At 38.9% G+C, this 19,799-nt stretch overlaps 1 protein-coding gene across 1 annotated transcript in view; it reads right to left on the bottom strand.

Moving 5' to 3' along the window:
* UST (uronyl 2-sulfotransferase) overlaps positions 1-19,799 on the bottom strand; it is a 153,375-nt gene that overhangs the window by 89,197 nt on the left and 44,379 nt on the right. Inside the window, exon 2 of the mRNA XM_058801100.1 lies at positions 8,691-8,734. Coding sequence (XP_058657083.1) covers positions 8,691-8,734 — 44 coding nt within the window. The remainder of the gene's footprint in view (positions 1-8,690; positions 8,735-19,799) is intronic.

Here is a 19,799-nt window from a genome sequence, read left to right on the forward strand (position 1 = left end):
AATTTGTCACTCAAAAGATACTCTGTCATGTTATCTCTATGCAGAATGGCAGATATTTGTTTTTCCACTGAAGGTTTAGGTCATCCAGACCCAGCTGCAATTGGACATTGGTATTATAATCCACCACTTCTTAATAAAAAGGTAACGAAGGCAGTTATGATTGAGTTGCCATGACCTGTAACATATAATGTGCTAGTTTATGAATATCTTCCAATCATGAAAAGAAGGAAAGGAAGAAGAGAGGAATGTACTAGACAGCTGGAAATCTAAAACTGTAATCTCTAAGAGATATTCATGTGCTGTGTAATAATCTGCATAGATTATTTGCAGGTGAACAAAGACCATCTCAGAATGGATTATGTCCTAAATTTCAATGAAAGCACAGAGCTTTACTAGCTTCAGAAATTGTGATTATGCCTTGTGTACTTCTTTAGCTACAGCGTGTGACATAGAACAAAACCTACAGGTTGAAAATTTGGTGATATTAAATTTTTTTCTATTTTGGGTAATACTGGGTAGGCTGCTGGGTTAATGCCAGAGATAAGCAAGATTCACCTTTAAGCACACACACAGCATGACAATTAAAGTACCACCAAAAGGCAAAATATTTTCCAAGCATCTTTGAAATTAGATAAAAACTACAGACTACTGCAGTAGTCACAAAACCTGCATACCTGCTGTGTAAGTCTTTTAAAATTTAAGGGCTGCAAATGTCAGGCTTAGTAAAAATCCAGCTCACTACTGTTTAAATTTTTGCAAGACATCAGCATGCACAGAAACCCTCACAGATTTATCTTCTTGTGACAGGCAATCTGGCTTTAATTTCCCAAGTCTCTCTGTACTTCCATTTATGATCAGTCAGCCTCCCCATATCAACAACTTTCTGATATGCTATAAACTGAAGTTGTATTAAAAAGTAAGTAATCATCTATTTTGATAAATCATGGAATCAAGTGATTGTTTCATCCTTAAGATTCTTGAGCAATAAATTAAAGTGAACAAAACAAACAAATTAGTGCTCCAGTATAATTCATATATTTTTATGATCCAATTCACACTTAATAGTAGAGATACAATTCCAGCCTTTGGATATATCTCCATACTATTACAGTGCTGTATCATTCACCACCTGCTTCAGCAGAACTGCAAAGAATTATGAATAACAGACAATGGGGTAATACTCTGTAAAAACCAGATTTTTCTTCCCTTGAGATACTATCATTTACAAGGAATGAAAACACAGTTTAAAAAGAACATAAACCAATTATTCTACAAATATTTTATACTGTATGCTAGTTTTAGCTAGGATAGAGTTAATTTTCTTTACAGTGGCTATTATGGGGCTGTTTTGGATTTGTGCTGAACACAGCATAAATACAGAGATACTCTGTTATAATATAGAGACTTTTTATTATTGCTGACCAGGCCTTACACACAGCCAAGGTCTTCTGTGTGCTTTTATTTTGGCAAGTAGATTGAGGGTGCCTGAGAATTGGAAGGAGATACAGCTGGATAGTTGACCCCAACTGGGATATCCAAAGGGATGCTCCAGACCATATGACATCATGTCCAGTATATAAAGTGGGGAGAAGAAGGAGGAAGGAGGAATATTTGGAGTGACAGGGCTTGTCTTCCTAAAGTCACTGTTCCGTGTGGTGGGGCCCCGCTCTCCTGGAGGTGGCTGAACACCTGCCTGCCCATGGGAAGCTGTGAATTAATCCCTTGCTTTGCTTTGCTTGTGTGTGTGGCTTTTGATTTCCCTATTAAACTGTCATTATCTCAGCTCATGAATGTTTCACCTTCTATCCTTCCCACTTTCTCCCCAGCCCTGCTGGTGGGAGAGTGAGTGGCCGTGTGGGGCTTGGTTGCTGGCTGGGTTAAACCACAACACACTGCTTCTAGTAAACAGAGGGAAGTGGAGAAATGCTTTATGGGTTTTTTAAATTGTAGTATTTTATTGGCTGTACTAGGCCTACAAGCTCAGTTTTACTGTAAAACTGCTTCAAACTCTAAAAAGGATCTTTGTGGTTAAGACACTTGGTGAATTCTCTCTTCGTATTTTATCAGCCAAGTACTAAGCCTGGTGACCGTAGGAAATTACTTACTCTATTTTAGCGTTGCTAAATTCTGATGATTTCTGCTAGCTGAAAATTTGTACACTGCACAATAATCTCAAGTCTTCATTTTATAAGCAGGATAGAATATTTTTTAAATCACTGGAATCTTTCCTAGCCTGTCCTGGAACGATTACTTTAAAGATAATCTGCCCATTTTTCAATTAAAGCTAAATAGACAGTTTCAACTCTATCAAAAACAACACTACTTTTCATGCTCTTAAAATCCCTAGTAAGTATATACCTAAAAGAAAACAAATCTTGCTTGGTTCTAAGTAGTGTGGAGTTGGTTGGTTTGTTGTTTATTTTTTTAATTGGTTCTTTGTTTGTTTGGCTGACTTTAAATCAAGCACTTAATCCCTAACAAATCAATCACTCAAGACTGTAGAGAGCTGAAGGGTTAAAACCATGTTCTCATAAGGGATAGCTAGAACTAAAACACTATTTCAAATGAAGCATGAAGTATCCACTAAAAAATAAATAATCAAAACTAAAAAACTAAAAAAAATACACAGCTTTAAGCCGTTATATTAATGTCTTAATTCTGCTATCAAAATACTAGGAAAAAATAAAACTGGCATAAACCTGATGAAGATAAAAACTCAAGTGTAAAGGGGACAATGCTGAAATAATATTTCAGTAATATTTAAAGTCAAATAAAAAAGAATAAATAATCTAGTTGACAATGGAGAGTGTCTAGGACTGGGTACAGTATGACACACCAAAGTCCACGCAAGGATTCTGCTACCTTTTCCCATAGTGGTGAACACAGTGTTGGCTAAGTTAACAATTGGACTCAATGATCTTAGAGGACTTTCCCAAATGATTCTATTATGCTATGGTATATGGTATATTCCATTGTGCTATGGTAGTCTTGCTCCATAAGAAAAACAAGAACAATTAGCACATAATTACTACCTAAGAACTGAAAGAATGGTGAAAAGAATACTTATCCACTTTCCAGATTTAAACCAATAAAATCAGATAAAATTTATTTTGTGTATGCCTCTTATTTAGATTCATTTTGACCTGATCCTGACCCCCATCCATTTTTGTATTCATTTAAAGCTTTGAAGCACTGTCACACATGCTAAGCATAGTATCTTGCTGACACTAAGCAGCTGCCAAAAGATATACTGGGTCCATGACAGGCAACCCAAGGGAAAACCATCAAGAAAAGGAGAATAGACTACTTCAGTGTAATTTATCTGTGTGCTATGTGCACAGCTTCCCCACAAATATATATGTCATTTCTGCTGAAACAGGGACATATCTTGATGCTCTTACCAAGTTCTCAGGGAAAAGCTTTCAATCAAGAACAACTGTAGGTCTGATAAAGTTCATATCATTTGTCCTCCAAGGCCAGTTTCACCATCTTGGATGGAACAAAAAAATCTTGGGAGGATCTGATAAGGAAATGGCTGGTCTAAATACTGGAACAAAATACACCCACTTGATTTGCAGAAATGCTCAGACATGAAATATATCCAGTGAACACCATCAGCCATTAATGCACATCCATTTCAAAGGTGTTTTTGAAAACCAAGGCCTCGCTTAAACATCAATCTACAGAAAAAGGATAAACAAATTATCACTTAGCAAACTTTGTAAAATTTATGCTTTCAGAAACTTATCTCAAAAAAAAAAAAAAGTCAGGAGGAAGTCAGAGATTTCAAATAGGAAAGAGTCAACTTTCACTGGCAGTGTAGAACCACCAGCAGTGGCTGTTTTGCTCAAATGCATTCGTTTTCTATCTGTCACATACTAACACCAGAAACACCAGAGGTATGCTAGGGCTACTGGAGGTTGCATCTACCTGCAGAGAAGGATACAGAGATCTGCCTCAGAACTCATGAACAGCCTAGGATTAGCCCATCTTCTGAAGTCTTTGGTGCCTAAGGACCAAAGAAGAGTGGCCCATGTTTGTGTATTCAGTATACATGGCAAAGTTCTGCTACTACTGAGGGGACTGCAGGAGTGGCTTCTATGAGAAGCTGCCAGAAGTTTCTCCCATGTCCAATGAAACCAACACCAGCTGCCTCCTAGACAGACCCACTGCTGGCCAAGGCCAAGCCAATCAGGAATGGTAGTACTGTGTTGTAGTGTGTTTGTTATTTGTTTGCTCCCCTATTCTCTGTATTGTTTCCTCCCCTGTTTGATAATGGTTCTGCCCTCCCTGTTTTTCTTGCAATAGACCTGTCTGTTATGTTGTTCCCATGGCAACTCCCACCATTGGGGTTGTCAGTCCCTTTTGTTATATAATTCCTCCTCCCCCTAATACCCTTATATGTACATTTGTTGCTCCTCCCTGGGCCCAGTCAATCATCCCCACTCCTCCTATTTTGCCAGAATCTTCTTCCCTAGGGGGGTTATGATTGGCTGTGGTCCCAGGGCCCCTCCCTTACTTTGTATTGATTGGGTTTTCCCTCATGCCCATTATGTTGTGTTCACTCCCTGGCTCTCCCTTATTGGTTCAGTGTAAACCCCTCCTTTGTACACCCACCCCCTTTATAACCCTGTTCCACCCTCCACTCCGGGCCACCCCCAGGTTGGTTGCTCCTTGGTTGGTTTCTTGGGAACATCAATAAACCGACTTCATCCCCGGAGAGTGTCCTGCTCCTTTTCTCATCAGACCACCAGCGAGAGCCTGTCCGCAGCCAGCACAGCCCAAGGCCACCAGACGCCGAGGGGTGCTGGCAGGGAATTGCCCCTGGGTGTCGGCCATTACCCTTGGCTAGCTGGACACTGACCCTTTGGGCCACATACGCCTCGCTGCAGTACTGTCTCTGAGATAACATTTTTAAGAAAGAAAAAAATGTTATTGTGCAGAAGTAATTTGTGGCCAGAGAAAAGAGGCATGAGAATGTGAGGAACAGCCCTGCAGTCACCCAGGTACATGAAGAAAGAGGGGGAGGAGATGCTCCACATGCCCAAGATGAGATTCCCCTGCAGCCCATTGTGAAGACCATGGGGAAGCAGCTGTGCCCCTGGAGCCCACGGAGGTGCACAGGTCCACCTATAACCCATGGAGGTTCCTGGAAGGACATGTTGACTCATGGAGAGAAGAAAAGTCTTCTCAGCAGGACTTAGTGACTCCATGGGGGACCCATGCTGGCAGGATCAGTCTGCTTCTGAAGAACTGCACCCCATGGAAGGAATCCACATTTGAACAGTTCATGAAGAACTGAAGCCTGTGGCAAGAACTCACACTGGAGAAGTTCATGGAGAACAGTCTCCCACGGGAGGGATTGTGCACTGGAGAGGAAGAAGGCCTCCTCCCCCTGAGGAGGAAGCAGAGGCAGAAACAACATGTTTCTAATCCCTACTCCCTGTCTCCCTGTGCTGCTGGTGGGAAAGAGGTAGGGAATTGGGAATAAAGTTAAGCTTGCAAGGGAGGAGAGGTGGGGGAAAGGTGTTTTAAGATTTGTTTTACTTCTCATTATCCTACTCTGATTTTGATTGGCAGCAAATTCAATTAATTTCTCCAAGGTGAATGTTTTGCCCGTGACTATAATTGGTGAGTGACGTCTGCTTGTCCTTAGCTCATGAGCCTTCTGCTATATTTTCTCTCTCCTGTCTAGTTGAGGGTGGGAGAGACAAGAGAGAGTTTGGTGGGTGCCTGGCCTCCCGCCAGGATCAAACCACCACACCTAGACACATTTCCTCCATATCACTGGCAAGGATAACCACTGCTCATCTTGAACAGCCAAGTAAACCTTTACTGGGGAACACCATAAAAGCTGTCTCACATGGTCTTCAAGAAGAATCAGAACCACACCAGCAATGCTTAGGAACAGAAGTGAGCCAGGCTCACTTTCTTTGCTTGCACTGAGAAAATTGCTGCTGCCACCTTTATCTGAAAAACACAGACCAGTACCCTGTTCTCCTGAAATGTGATGATGCTAATTCCTTATTCAGAGAACAAGTGCTATTTTCAGCTCTTCCACTGGGGAAAAAAACCCCACACGGGTATTTAAAAAAATCCAAACCTCTGGCACCTAGCCATGACAAAGAGCCAAAACTAATATGATTTCCTACAAACACTGGAATGTACTCTGCAAAACAGCTACGGTCCAGTGCGTATCAACTGCTGGTGGCCTTCCCCTACAGCCAACTACACACTGCCCATATTAGCTACCAGTCATTTCAACCTCAGGCAATGCACTGTTGTTCATTATCTCTACTTCTAGCATTTCAGCATTTTATAATTAAATACTTCAAATGTTGGAGTCAGGACTGATTTGTTCTGATGCCTTTTTGTATGTGGAATAAAAGCATGCATAGAACTTAACCATCTGTTAGTTTAAACAAAGGCAGCTATCAAGTCATGTGAATGGAGGCTACTTGAAAGATAATGACAATTACAGTGAACTTCACTCACACCCACAGAGTTCACAGTTCAGATATGAAGCTGTAAGAGGGTAGATAACTGCACTTAGCCAAAAAATGCAATGCATGAGATTTACAAAGCAAGAGCATCTTAGTTCAAAGCATGACCCCAAGCAAATACCAGGAATTAGCTGGGGATCCATCAATACCCACCCATATTTTGATCAGAGGAATAAAAAACAAAACAAAAAAGCAAGCGACTAAAGAATAAGCAGGTTTGTCCAAGGGATGATCAAAATGATTCATATTTTATCAATGTTTTTGAAACATGGACAAATACTTCAAAAAGCAAAAATACTTTTAACTTGCACAATCCTATATAGCCTGTTACTCTGCTGAGCTTTTCATCAAGTTTCCAGGAGTGAGGATGATTACAGAGGAAGGCCACAAACTTTACTGACTGTAGGTAGCTAATCAAAGAGTATTTACCCAACCAATCAATGAGTAGCTATCTATTCAGCTGTCCTTTCTACAGACAACTGAGCTGCAGCTGGATGAGGCTGTGTGAACATGGCCCAAAATTACATGTTTAGACAGGCAAAAGATACTTTCACAGTGTCAACAGAAAAGTGTCTGGGTTGGATAAATCTGTCCAATTGCTACTGCCCATGGGAGTATGGATCCTATCCACAGCACCATTAATGAGTAATGCAAAATGCCTGAAGAAAAAGTACCAAAATCTGAATAAAGTTTTCAAGGTTAAAAACCCTTATCTAGATGGAAGCCTTTTCCTTACAAGAACAGCTTATCGTTTCTGAATGCTAATGCAAGCATGAGAAATACAGGTTTTGAATAAGCATTGCTTTAGTCTTCGAAGCAGAGTGCTCACTGTGAAGACACAACAAACATAATTCTTTATTTCATGCAGCCTGCTATACTCCTGGACAAGAGAAGCAGCTGGCACTAAATTAAAAAAGAAAAAAGTATTTTAAAAGAAGCAGAGAGCACTAAACAGATTTTAGTGTGAAACATTTGTTTAGCCTTAGAATACTTGTGTCTTGTCTCAGTTTGCAATGATAAACACAACAGGTTGATTTTGTCACTTCTGTCTACATCCATTTAGTTTTGTAATTGAGCAATTTTTGTTGACAGGAAGAAAATCAAATGTACATCATTCCTCCAAGTGAGCCATCTGAACTTTAACAAGTACAAATACTCACATACCACCTGAAAATTGCAGATTTTGTTGCCCAGAAAAAAGGTGAAGAAACCCAGATTCCTGTTTTCACTAATAACTAAGCTAAGTGGAATTGCTTTCCACATTATCCTCCTCCTGCTGATCAGAAGCCAACTGTTTCACCACACAGGTGCACACATGTGGTTGATCACTTCAACTGAAGGCCTGTGGCTCAGGATGTGACTTCATGGTCAGCTGAACAGAGATGAGGGAGGGCTACCACCAGAGGCAGTGGCTACTCACACCCATCCTCTCTCTAACTACTCACTGTCACCTGCTGCACTAGCATCCATGGTGGGCCACAAAAGTGAGATAATCTGCCCTTTCAGTACAGGTCTGCACCTTGCAAAAGGAACTCTAACAGGCTGGATAGACAGGCATAATATAGTAACAAATCTGTTTAGAGAACAAACCAACACAGGGTAAAACAAAGAAAAACAAATCAGGAGACCCTAAATACCTATTTCCACTTTTTTCCTCTTGAAGAAATTATCACAGTGCCCTTCCTAACCTGAAATGTCATGAGGTGCCATGATGACATAAGGGAAAAGCTTATGCAGCGCAGTCCCATATGATAGGAACAGTGAACCTTATTCCTAAATAAGGGCTCATGACTCAGATTCATTAAATTTATCCTACTGACCTGCTTTCAAGTATTGTTTTTGCAGCAGAACCCAAGTTCCAGAAAATGCTGCCAGCCAAAGGCCATCTTCACCTGCCAGATGAGTTACAACTGTGGTGTCTTGGTTTTTTGCATGAAAGTGCTGACAGATAAAACCACTAAATCCCTGTCTCCCTTGACTCAATGAGAAAAAATTCCATTAGCTAATGCATTTTAACCCAAGTTACTTACAAACATCTGAAAACATCTGGGGGGTAAAAAGTGGGAAAGGCCACATGCTGTTGATGTAAACTCAGCAGAGTTGCTTGGCACGAGTAAACATACAATGAGTTAGAAACAAAAGCCAACTAAGTAAGGATAAAGCAAATACAAAATAACAGAAGCCTACCTTTTGAGGAGGTGGTCCATGGTCATCCAGATAAGTGGAATTTCCTATAAAAATAAGAAGGATGTAGATAAACAAAAGCCATCCAATGCAACTTTCAAACTTTCCAATTCATGGAACCAGTACATCTCTATCCCACAAGTTTTGTGGTGTCAAATAATTAAAGGAAAATAAATTCTCTCTGCTTTAATTTTTGATTAACAAATAAATCTATTTGACTACATTTGTAATACATTAGATGCACATTGCCATTTTACCAAAAAAAAAATTACATTACCCAAGGCAGCTTTAATTAATCAATCAGTATTCGATTATTTGTATGACAAAATATTGCCAGCTGCATCCTTGTACATTTTGAGCAAGTGAGCATGGTTAACTTCAAAAAGTTTTCTTAAGTAATCAAGTATCAAAGGCCTTTATCAAATTTTGGTCTGATGGAACTGACAAGCATTCACTTCTTTCTCTTTTAACTGTATTTTTCCCAACCTCCAAGCTACTTTTTTGTTCCTAAACAGCACTGATTGAATGGGAGTGGTATTCTCAGGTAATTGCACCTGCCTTTTCAAGATGTTTGCTAAATTCAGACAAAAAGCTTCAGAAAAAAAAAAGTTTATAAACAAGTTCACCCTTGTTAGCTACAATAAAAATTTCAGACTTTTTACCTCTTACTTACAAACACACACTGATACATAAAATACACACTCCCCCACACACATAGGCTATCTTCTGCAACTGTCCCTCTCAAACTCTTCTCCAAAAGTATTAATCACGTGCTTTCCCAACACCTTCCAGCAGATAATGAAACCTTGCAGCAAGCCTAAAATTTCCCCTTGGGCCATACATGCCTCTCCTCTCAGTCATGCTCCTATCAAAGACAGAACAAATACCTCTGCTCTAACCATACATCAGTATGGGGTATGAGAATTATTTTTACAAGTACCTACTAGACATCCTAAAGGCACATGGAAGAGGACTTTAAAAAGCTTGTTCTGCTTATGAGCTCCTGGGCCACTGAATAGGCAACAGAAACACAGGCTAGTGGGATAAAGCATAATTCAGAACCAAAGCACTTTTCTCTTTACGATCTGGCCAAATCCCTCATTTTGCCAAGTGCCAAAACCTGCCTCCCAGAGGTGTCTGCGTCTGAGTGTTACAGTTACAGAAAAAGGAGGTGAAGCTTTAGCGTGGAATATTCAATAGCACCCACACCAGTGCTGGGGGCTGGTTTCAGCAGGAAAAGCAGGGGGCTGGAAGTGGAAGGGCCACCATTCCCTTGCTGGACTCTTGGGAGAGGCAGCCACCACCTGGATCACATCATCTTGGGGTGAGAGAGCCTGCAGATCACCACCACTGCCACAGCATGATGAATTTCTATGTGTAATAAGAAGTTGGAATTACTTCTCAGAAGTATTTTGCTTTCTGCTTTTCCAGCACGTGTTACAAAGCCATGAAAATTTCAGTCAAAAGGCTTACAATTCATCTAAAGGAAGCCTCAATAACCCAAGCATGTCTTTACAGATGTATGTTCCTTGATCTTGGAAGAGTTTGTGCAACTAAAAAAGCCTGAACAGTAACTTTTTTTTGGTCATCTGAAATCACAGATCATCTTCTGAAGCATACCAGAAACTCATCTCTCTATACATGTGACACAAATACCCACCCATTAATAAACCCAGTGACTTGACTTAATGCCATAGATAATATGGCTGATGCCCTACATTCAGCATAATTTCTTTATCCATCCCTCTGATATGATTCTGATTTCCAGGGAAGAAATTCAGCTCTCAGACTGTTAAAAGAGTTGCCACTCTGGTTTTCTCTTAAAGTAGCTACTCCACACACAGTGACACAGAATTGAAAATAAGCATTTTCAAGCATTTCTCCTCCCACTTAATCTGGGATAAGAGCAAGGAAAACTTCTCATTCAGAATTTAACTTTCCTGTAGAACCAGGCTGTTAATAGCTTGCAGCAGCTTTCTCCTCTTTGTAATTTGACAGCAGAAAGGTTGACACATTGATAAAAACATTCCTTACAGTTTTCTCATTGTGTCAGGAAAATTGTTTCATTTTGATACCTAACAAAAAAAGTGATGTTTATTGTTTAAAGAAGGTAATATACTAGAGAAGTCAAAAACATTAGATAAAAACTACTAATTTAAAAAAATTAGCAAAACTAAAGTTTCAAAATTGGTGTTAAGGTGGTTATAGGAGTAACAGGTTTTTTCTCGTGTCTCCCCAAAACAAATGCAATTTTTGCTTACCTAAATAAAAATATTAATTACATATGTATTAACTATCTTTACCAATCACCTGTCACAGCCAATTTCACAGTAGAGAAGGACTTGGAATTACTAGTCAGGAGTTTACACAGCATCTTATAGTGCAGCATCAAGAGTGTCAGAATTATATCACAGAAACATTTTTGAGATATTTCATAAAATTAAAGAGCTTATAACTAATTTCACCTCTCTGTGTCAGTAATGGATGTTCTTAGTATGGAGACTGCATTCTCCTTCCTTGGAAATTTTCAAATTATCAAAATGACATGGAAATATCTCTAGCTTTGAACATATGCCTTGTAGATTTTATTTCAGTAATCAAAATGTTTTTTCACAGCACAGTGTAGTTACTACTGTACCCACTTACAAGACAGTAGAATTATAGGACATTTTAGAACAGTTGTTTTCACAGCAGTTGCTTGCTCAAATTTAGAAGCTACAAACTGACAAACTAATTGCCAGGGCAATACAAGTGAAGGAGGAACCAGAGTATCAATTTGAAACCTGGTCAGAATTACTCACAATGAGCAGAGGATGGAAAGCTGAAGACAGCCCCCAGAGCCCCACACTCCAAGTGCAGAGCTGGCCACTGTCCCATGTCACAGCTCCTCCTTCTGCTCCCCAGGTATGTGAGCCAGAGTCAATCTCAGCATCCACAGGTTGCCACATCAATTTAACATTCTGAATTATTTTGGGTTCAAGTTTTAATTGAGAATTATTTTTTTTTCAGTAATAAAAGCAAAACCCTTTGCTGCATGATTCATACCATACACTAAGCAAAATACACTAAAATAACTCCACAAATCCAGCTGCAATGGAGTGCAGCAGCAGCCTGTGAGGTACACCAGCCAGCTCCTTAACCCCATGAAGCCCAGCAGTGCCCTCACTGATCACTGAATTACAGATCTCAGCTTGCTTCCCCTCTGTCTGTAAAAATGGGCCACACTACAGGAGCCTTAATGCATGCAGAAATGTAATGAAAAATATACAAAAGGCCTGAAGGAAAGAGGATGACTTTCTAACACAAGAGGTCATGAAAATCTTATTAAGCATGACTCCCAGGATGGGTGTTTTGTAAGATTTAAAAGCTTAAAACATGGTGCCACTTTTACACACAGGGCCACTTTTCAGACAATGCATATCAAATTAGGTTAGTTTAAAAACAAAAGAAAAATTCAGCATTATAGAAACTGCAACCATTGGAAAGTACGAGGTAAAGCAAATCCATGAACTACCAGCTAGCTACTAACAGCTGACATAGTAGGAACATTGCACAGTAAAAATCAGAGACTTGGGCTTGTTAATGCAATTGTAATAAACATTTTAAATTAGGTACAATGCTTTTGGTATCCATTCCCATCTAAGATGCAGAACATTATTTTACAGCTTTTATATACCATGGCAGAGACAACATGTGATTGATGTCACTACGTGCCACAAGCAGAAAAGAGGCTCTCTCTGGTAGAAAAGGTAAAGTGATAGAAGAGAGAATCATCTTTCCTCACTAGGAACCTTATCCATAGCCCCAAAGCAACCTATGGCATTAAATTATTAGGATGACTTCTTCCAACTCCTTTAATAAAGCTTTAATAAAGGCATCATTGCTCTTTTCTGCTAACAAGATTATTTTAGTTTTTCTGTTTTGGTTTGGTTTTTTCCCCTTGGAGTATTTACTCTGCAAAAAGGAAATTTTCCACCTTTCTGTAATAGGACAAAAGTCTAAGGCATTAAAAACAAGTCAGACAAAATAATCAAGTCTCGAAACAAGTGGTATTACACATTCCACAAACACTTGGGCTGGCTGAACATGTCTCCTCCACACTCTGCCAGAGATGATAAAAAAAAAAGAGTCAGCTTTAGTATAGAAAATGTTGAATACATGGAGGCAGTCCAGGCTTTTCCATAATTCATTATCTTTGAGGTTAAGTGAATCAGCTGTATGCAAAATCTTTGGGGAAACTTCGTGGTTATGTTCCTTTCTTCTTGGAATCACTCAAGTGTGGGGGTTTTGCTTGAAGCAAGCCAAGTTTAAAGAGAAAGATGGTCAGTCAACCAGGATTAAGGACAAATATTGCTGTGTACAGTTTAGAACCACAGATAATGAAAGTAACTGCAATTCTGAAAAAACACCTTTTCAAAAAATACTGTAGAGTACAGGAATAGAAGTAAATGGACTTAGGCATGAAGTGAAGACCCTTTGATTGCAACTGAAACAGTGTGACTCTACTTGAACAATTCCAATATCCCACAGAAAGAATTGTGTAAAGATAGGGAGAGAAAGCCAACACTGAAAATGAGGAGCTTGGATTATTATTCTGGAGCAGGTTTTTCCCTTGTAGGGAATCACAAGCAGCAGCCTAAGGGAGCTGGGATCCAGTGAAGGCCAAATTTAATTTGCCTTGTGAAAATCCTTCTTTGTTCTTTTCACTTGGTCACCATCTCAAACTTCCAGGTGCCAACAACCTCTACTGGCAAACAATCCCTTAGACTCTCTGATGTTTAAAGGAAAGGAACAGCTTAATAGTTGCCTGAAGAGTCTTCTGGTCTGGAAATCAGACCCTGAAGAATAATTTCCCCACCAAGCCCCTCTAATCATTAAGAGCTGCACCTTCAAAATAAACTGAAGTGCCAGTGAGTTATCAGAAGATGATAAATTCTGCTGTGCTTCCTTCTTTATTCTTTTTCCCTCCCAATTAAGCAGTGGACAAACTTGGAACTTTCATGACTATTTCTACATCTGAAACAATATGATTTTCTTAGTCATCATGTCTTGGAGCCCTCTGTGGTCCAAAGGCAGGAAGGGAGTTAGGAACTACAACCTGAAAACTAGCAGATTAGCAGAATTGATGTTGCCCACAGCTCAAATCAAACCTAAGAGAAAAAACACTACTAATGCTGAGGTAGCACAGCCACACCAGCTTTCACAAAGGAAAGTTTTCACAGAGGTGGACAGAGAACGTTAACACGGCAAAATCCCACTGACCATTCTGCACTGGAATACAGAGTGACTTATTGCCATTTCTTCCATCCTATGTAAAAAGCTGCATACCTACAACTGGTTTCCTCTATGCAAGTGTATCCTCCTATAAACATTTCCATTTTTAACCACAAAATAGTTAAAGTAAACATTATTTTTAAAAGCATTCCACAATGGATTTTTTTTCTTCTTTTCTTGCCTTCAAAATGATTTTGGTTATTTTTAAAAACATAAATTCACTAAAACCAACTAACCACAACAACAAAAGCCAACCTACAGCCAAAAAACAAAACCAAACCAGCACCAAGTCCATATTCAATTCACTCTACATCATTGCACACAATGAAGGAAAAAAGCTGGAGCATGACAAAAATACCTGTTTTGCTTCATTACTCAGTGACCTGAATCCCAGAAACTTCATCATTATATAATTCAGATTTGATTGCCTACAAGTTTCTTACTTCTAACACAATTAGGAGAGAAACTGGCACATTTAAGGAGAGTTTTTGAAAACTTACTGGCAATTCTGCATATATATTATATATGAAAGTACCACTGGAATACAGATATGAAGGGTTTGAATAACATGAGGTTCTAAACCAGTACAGGATATAATATACATCAGATGGCCCTCCTCTTGCAAAGAAAGGAGACTGCAGAAGGCAAAGTTACTTCAAAATCACAGAGCCTCTCTGAATTGTGAGGATGTAAAAATGTACAGACAGGTGTTTCATTTAATTGTTTTGTCAATAAACTTCTTTATTAATAGTGGGGGAAGGAAGGGGGAAAAAATTAACATTTAATCAAGAAATAAAACAGCCCCACCAGGTACTTTCCTGCACACCAAGGAAAAGCACATATACAGCTCTACTGAGACACTGCAGAGAAAACCTAATGACCAAAAAAATAAAAAGGTGCCATTAAGCCAAACTACTGCAATTTTATTTTAATTCATTTTGCTATGTAAACAAAGACTGTGATCTATCTTTGTGGCCTGGCAGCTCTTTACTAAATGCACTTCAAAGACCCATTAACTTGTTGCTAACTTCAGTCTACTTTTCAGATAGTTCTTAAATTCAGCATTCTCTTAACACACAGCAAGCGGGGACAGATTAAATATGGTGTCCTTTTTTTTTCTTCTGAAATATTTTTATTTTACCATCTGTCAAAAAATGTGTCAAATATTTTGTAATGACTTCTATTCTTTTCTTAAATTCCTCAGCAAGGCTTACCTTAACAAAATGCAGAGTCAGTTCTATAAATACACACAGGTGTTCCTGAGGAAAAAAAAAATCTCTCAAGATGTGTGGTCAATGAATACCTACAGCTATACAGCTACCAACAAACCTGTTCAAAATTTAAAGGGGCAAGTTGGGAAAAGCTCACAGTTCAACAGCTGAACTGCCATCCACTGAAATAACACAGATAAACACTGGTCTCTGACTTCATTTCTTAGCTGGACAATGTGAGAATAATAATGGACACTGTGTCAAATTATTATGGCTGAACACAAAAACGATCGGAGTAGTGCAGAAACCAGCAAGTTAGAGAGTAGTTAGAAACATCTGACAGTTGTAAATAAGCTTGACTCCATGACATCCAGGGAATCTGCCTGCAGAAGGCTGCAGTAACAACTATCTGAGCATTAACAGGGATTGAATGAGTCAAATATGGCTGAAAGAAAATTCTCTGCAATCAGCTGTCAAAACCCAGCACTCTTAGACTGGAAACAGAGAAGTGTTGCAACAATCAGGGGATGAAGACTGGACAGCACTGAATATACCTAAGAGGAAATTAGTCAAGCATCTGCCAGGAATGACCCAGGTGTTATCATGCTGCTTTAGAACCAACAGGCAAATTAAACCAGGTCCTATTTCAGCAACATTTCTTTTAAATTATTATCTTTTTTTTTTTTTTGTTTTTAATCAGGCAAACTTCCCTTGGGTGTTCTTCTGCATCCTATTACTCAATATTCTCATTCATTACTTGAAAGATGCATTAAAGAGCACCAGTATCAAATCTGATAATACCAAATGAAGGGACTTAAAATCTGCTGAAACTCTGAGGAGAACAGAAACATACTGACCCTTTAAAGCAATGATCTGAAAATACAGGATACAATCCAGTAAAAACAAGCATACAAATTTCAACTTGGAAAAGGGCAACATCTTCATAAAAGCAGAATGGAAACAAAGTGGAAACTGCAGAAAAGAGCCACGATGGGAGGTGAAAATCAGTTCCCTTCCTTTGGATTTCTTTGAGCACTCTCTGAAAGCTTTTCAGGAAGATCATTCTATTCCAGCTGCATGTATAGAGATAGTTTCACTAGCTTGGTAAGAAGTTCATTTTAATTGATTGTCCTATGAAGAAACTTTTTAAGACTTAGGATTTCTCCATTTTCCCCTTTTCTTCCTGAGAGATAACTGCAATAATATTTGCAAGCCATTTGATATCTTCAGAGAAAACTTCTTTCCCCTCAGCTGTGCAGAATGCATGCACAGCAGAGAGGAAATACATGCATGATGCAGAGGAAGAAACTCCATGGGAGTGATGTTGGCATGGCCACAATCCTTCCCCTTTCAGCACACACATTCTGCCACACAGGGAGCAGCACAGCCAGCACAGGAGACCTCCCTCTCTCTGCACAGCTGAGCTACAGGACTGCAACTCCACAGCTGAACCTTGCCTTCACAAGGCTCCCCTTTGCAAAGTGATGACACTGAGGCTGAGGGAGGGACATAGTACATAATGATGAAGCTTCAGTGAAGACCTTGTCAAGTGCAAGGCCTCTCAGTCTCACTTCACTCTGCCATTCAGGCTACAAACTCCAGGGAATCTGTATCTGACCAGACACCTTCTCAGATGATACCAGTCAAGAGTTTCCTCTTACATCAGTGCCAGACATCAGCTCTGCTCTTTCACATGATGTTTTTCCAGAGACAAGAGTTTTATTATTTAAACTTAACCCAACTTGCAAGCTTTACTCCTGTCTGCTGCATTTTTGCAGATATATTTCTGTCCTTTCCGCCTGCACAGGCAATCTTGGCAAACAGCAAGTCAATGAATTTTGGAAAACATCCAGCTGGCAAGTCACCAGTTATTCAAGGAAGACTTTTATTACTATTATTAGTATTATTAAGTACTACACTGCAAATGCTATCCAGAAGGAGTGGTTTGTTGGGTGTTTGGTTTGAAGTTCCTGTCCCTGGAGGCACATTTCCGAGAAGCTGCCTAGGTCTGTGGTCTGACCCCAGCAGCACCTTCCTAGCAGAGAAAAAATGAACACGCTTCACAGAAAATTGGTCACATAGATCTCTAAAGAATTATTTATATTTTTATTGTGCTGAAGCCAAATGAGTTTTCCTTGCGTGTGCTTCTCGCAACATCTGAGTCATCTAGTTGCTATGATTTTGTCACACGTCTTTACAGAGGCTGCTGCATTGAGGAAAATGGACCCCCCATATGAGGTAGCCTGACAAGACTGAGCTGTAAGTCTGTTTTTCACTTTCTCCATAATTCAGGTTCTTTAAGTATCTGATTTTAAGAAGTACAAATGAAATTTTTTTATAAAGAGCCTTTTTACAAGTCTGTCTCCTTTTCCCCCTAACCAGTTTTTTGTGCCACAGGAGAACCACTCTAAAACTCTTCTTATATATACTCTACTTATATACCTCCTGAAAAGCAAGAGCACTCTATGTAAGAAGCAGCTATCTTTGTATTGCTTTCTTTCCTGAATACAGAATTAAAAAAGAAAAAAAATTACAAATTGTTTAACCATTATTAACTTCCCAGCCTCCAATGTCTTAAGTGACACAAAATTAGAAGTAGCGTTTCTTGCCAAGTCTGTTAAGACGCCTATAACTGCAAAATGGAGCATATAAGTAGGTCAGATAAGGAACATAATGTACCTAAATGAGCTATTTCTTTTTTATGACGCATCAGCATAAAATTTTATTAATCTCTACTTTAAAAAATACTACAGCTTCAGATGGCTTTTGAGATTTCAACATGATTTAATAGAAATATTTTCCATTACTATAAATGCTTTGGCCAAACTACTCATTTTTCACACTACCCAGCTTCTATTCATGGAGACATTTTAACTCCTCCCTACCCCAATCTCAAACATGCATTTGTGTGACACAAAGACTTCTCAGTGAAGGAGTTTTGTATTTTAAGAATTTCTGTAGAGAAATCACACGTTCAAAAACAGGGGATGAGATTTAGCAAGCAAAGTGAATTGCACTAGATTTAAACCTGCCTTTCTATTTCAGCACCCTTTTATCTCCTGCAACTGTAAAATTAGAGGATTAACCCCATTCTTGCCATTCCAAACCCTTGCAATACATAACTTCCACTTTAGATTTCAGCCTTTACTGAGAAGAATCATTTTGTTACATGGACTTTGGTAGCTTAAAAGGTAACTTAAAAGGTAGCTTAATAGGTGACTTGAAAGTCAGTATTTTGGGAAGTACTTTATTCCTCTACAAAGCAATGCAAGACTCCAGCACAAACTTTATCATTTATGTCTAGAAATATTACCTTTTCTGCCTTTAGCCTCATTTCTCATGATCTTAAATAAGATTTCTACCCATTTTTGTATGAGTGGGTGATAGATTGATTTGTAAACATTTGGCAGGATGCCCTATGGAAAAAAAAGGAATTAATTGTTTTGCTCTTCAAAATCTAATGGTGTCATCATTATTGCAGCTGAGGACCAACTATGCATCAACCAGGCTTACCTGTGTGAAAGACACTACAGAGCCTTCATGAGTTTCATCAACTCAACATATCCAGCAGCAAATACAAACATGTAACAATTTGAAACAGCAAAAGTTTGGCTACCCATTTTTTGGTAAGCATTTTGTATCTTCAATTTTCAAAAATTTGAGTGAAGACCTTTAGAAGACAAGTTTTCAGATGTATTGATTAATTCTTGCTGCCTTCAGCTCTCCAATGACTAAAAGAGCATTGTGAAAGTGTCAGCAATGGCAGGTTCTGCATTGACATCGTTAGGTGGAAAAGGTAACTTCACTTGTAGCAGTGCCACAAAACTACAGAAGCAGACCAGATGTCATCAGCCTCTGCACAGGTCTTCAAATCTGTTTTATTTTTCTTGTGCTCTCTAGCTATCCTGGAAACACTTGCACTCAATATATATACTCCTAACCTAACTGAGAGGAGCTCAAACTTGCTGAAGGCAACTAGGAGGATCTAAAATGTATTTGCACTCACTGGAATGACTGTTTACTTAGGACTACTCTCGGATGCTTTGACCGCACTCATGAACTCTGAGTTGCAAACATTCACTACTGGTAACAATTACCTAGGCGTGCTCTTTCTTTTTATATCATTTTCCTGTGTTTTATTTAGCTTGGAGAACCACATCAGGATGTCACCACTAAGATGTGGCAGTTTAATAGAGCTCTAACTGCCACTCACCAGGCCTCCTGCAGACAATGTTTCTTACAAGAAACATCCTAAAATATATTAAAAACATCTGTGCCATGTAGACTATGACAATACAGTAGTCATCATCTAAATTCAACTTCTCAACATACACAGGGATTAAAGTTTTTTTTTTTACTATACCTACATATAGCTGGCTAAATATATAAATATATATAAGCAACAACCACTGCTTTGCTTCAGTGGTTTGGAGATTCCTATACAACATTAAATTGTTTCAAAAGTGCTAGCAAAGGTACTCACATTGTCACATCCTACAGACGAGTATAAATTAGATCGACTATTATTTATGATAGATATACTATTATGTATATATACTATTATATAACAGATATACTATTGTATTATATGTATGGTGTAGCATTTTAAGGACATGCTTGTCAACCT

Source organism: Ammospiza caudacuta, chromosome 3 (genome assembly GCF_027887145.1).
Source record: "Ammospiza caudacuta isolate bAmmCau1 chromosome 3, bAmmCau1.pri, whole genome shotgun sequence".
Taxonomy (NCBI): Eukaryota; Metazoa; Chordata; class Aves; order Passeriformes; family Passerellidae; genus Ammospiza; species Ammospiza caudacuta.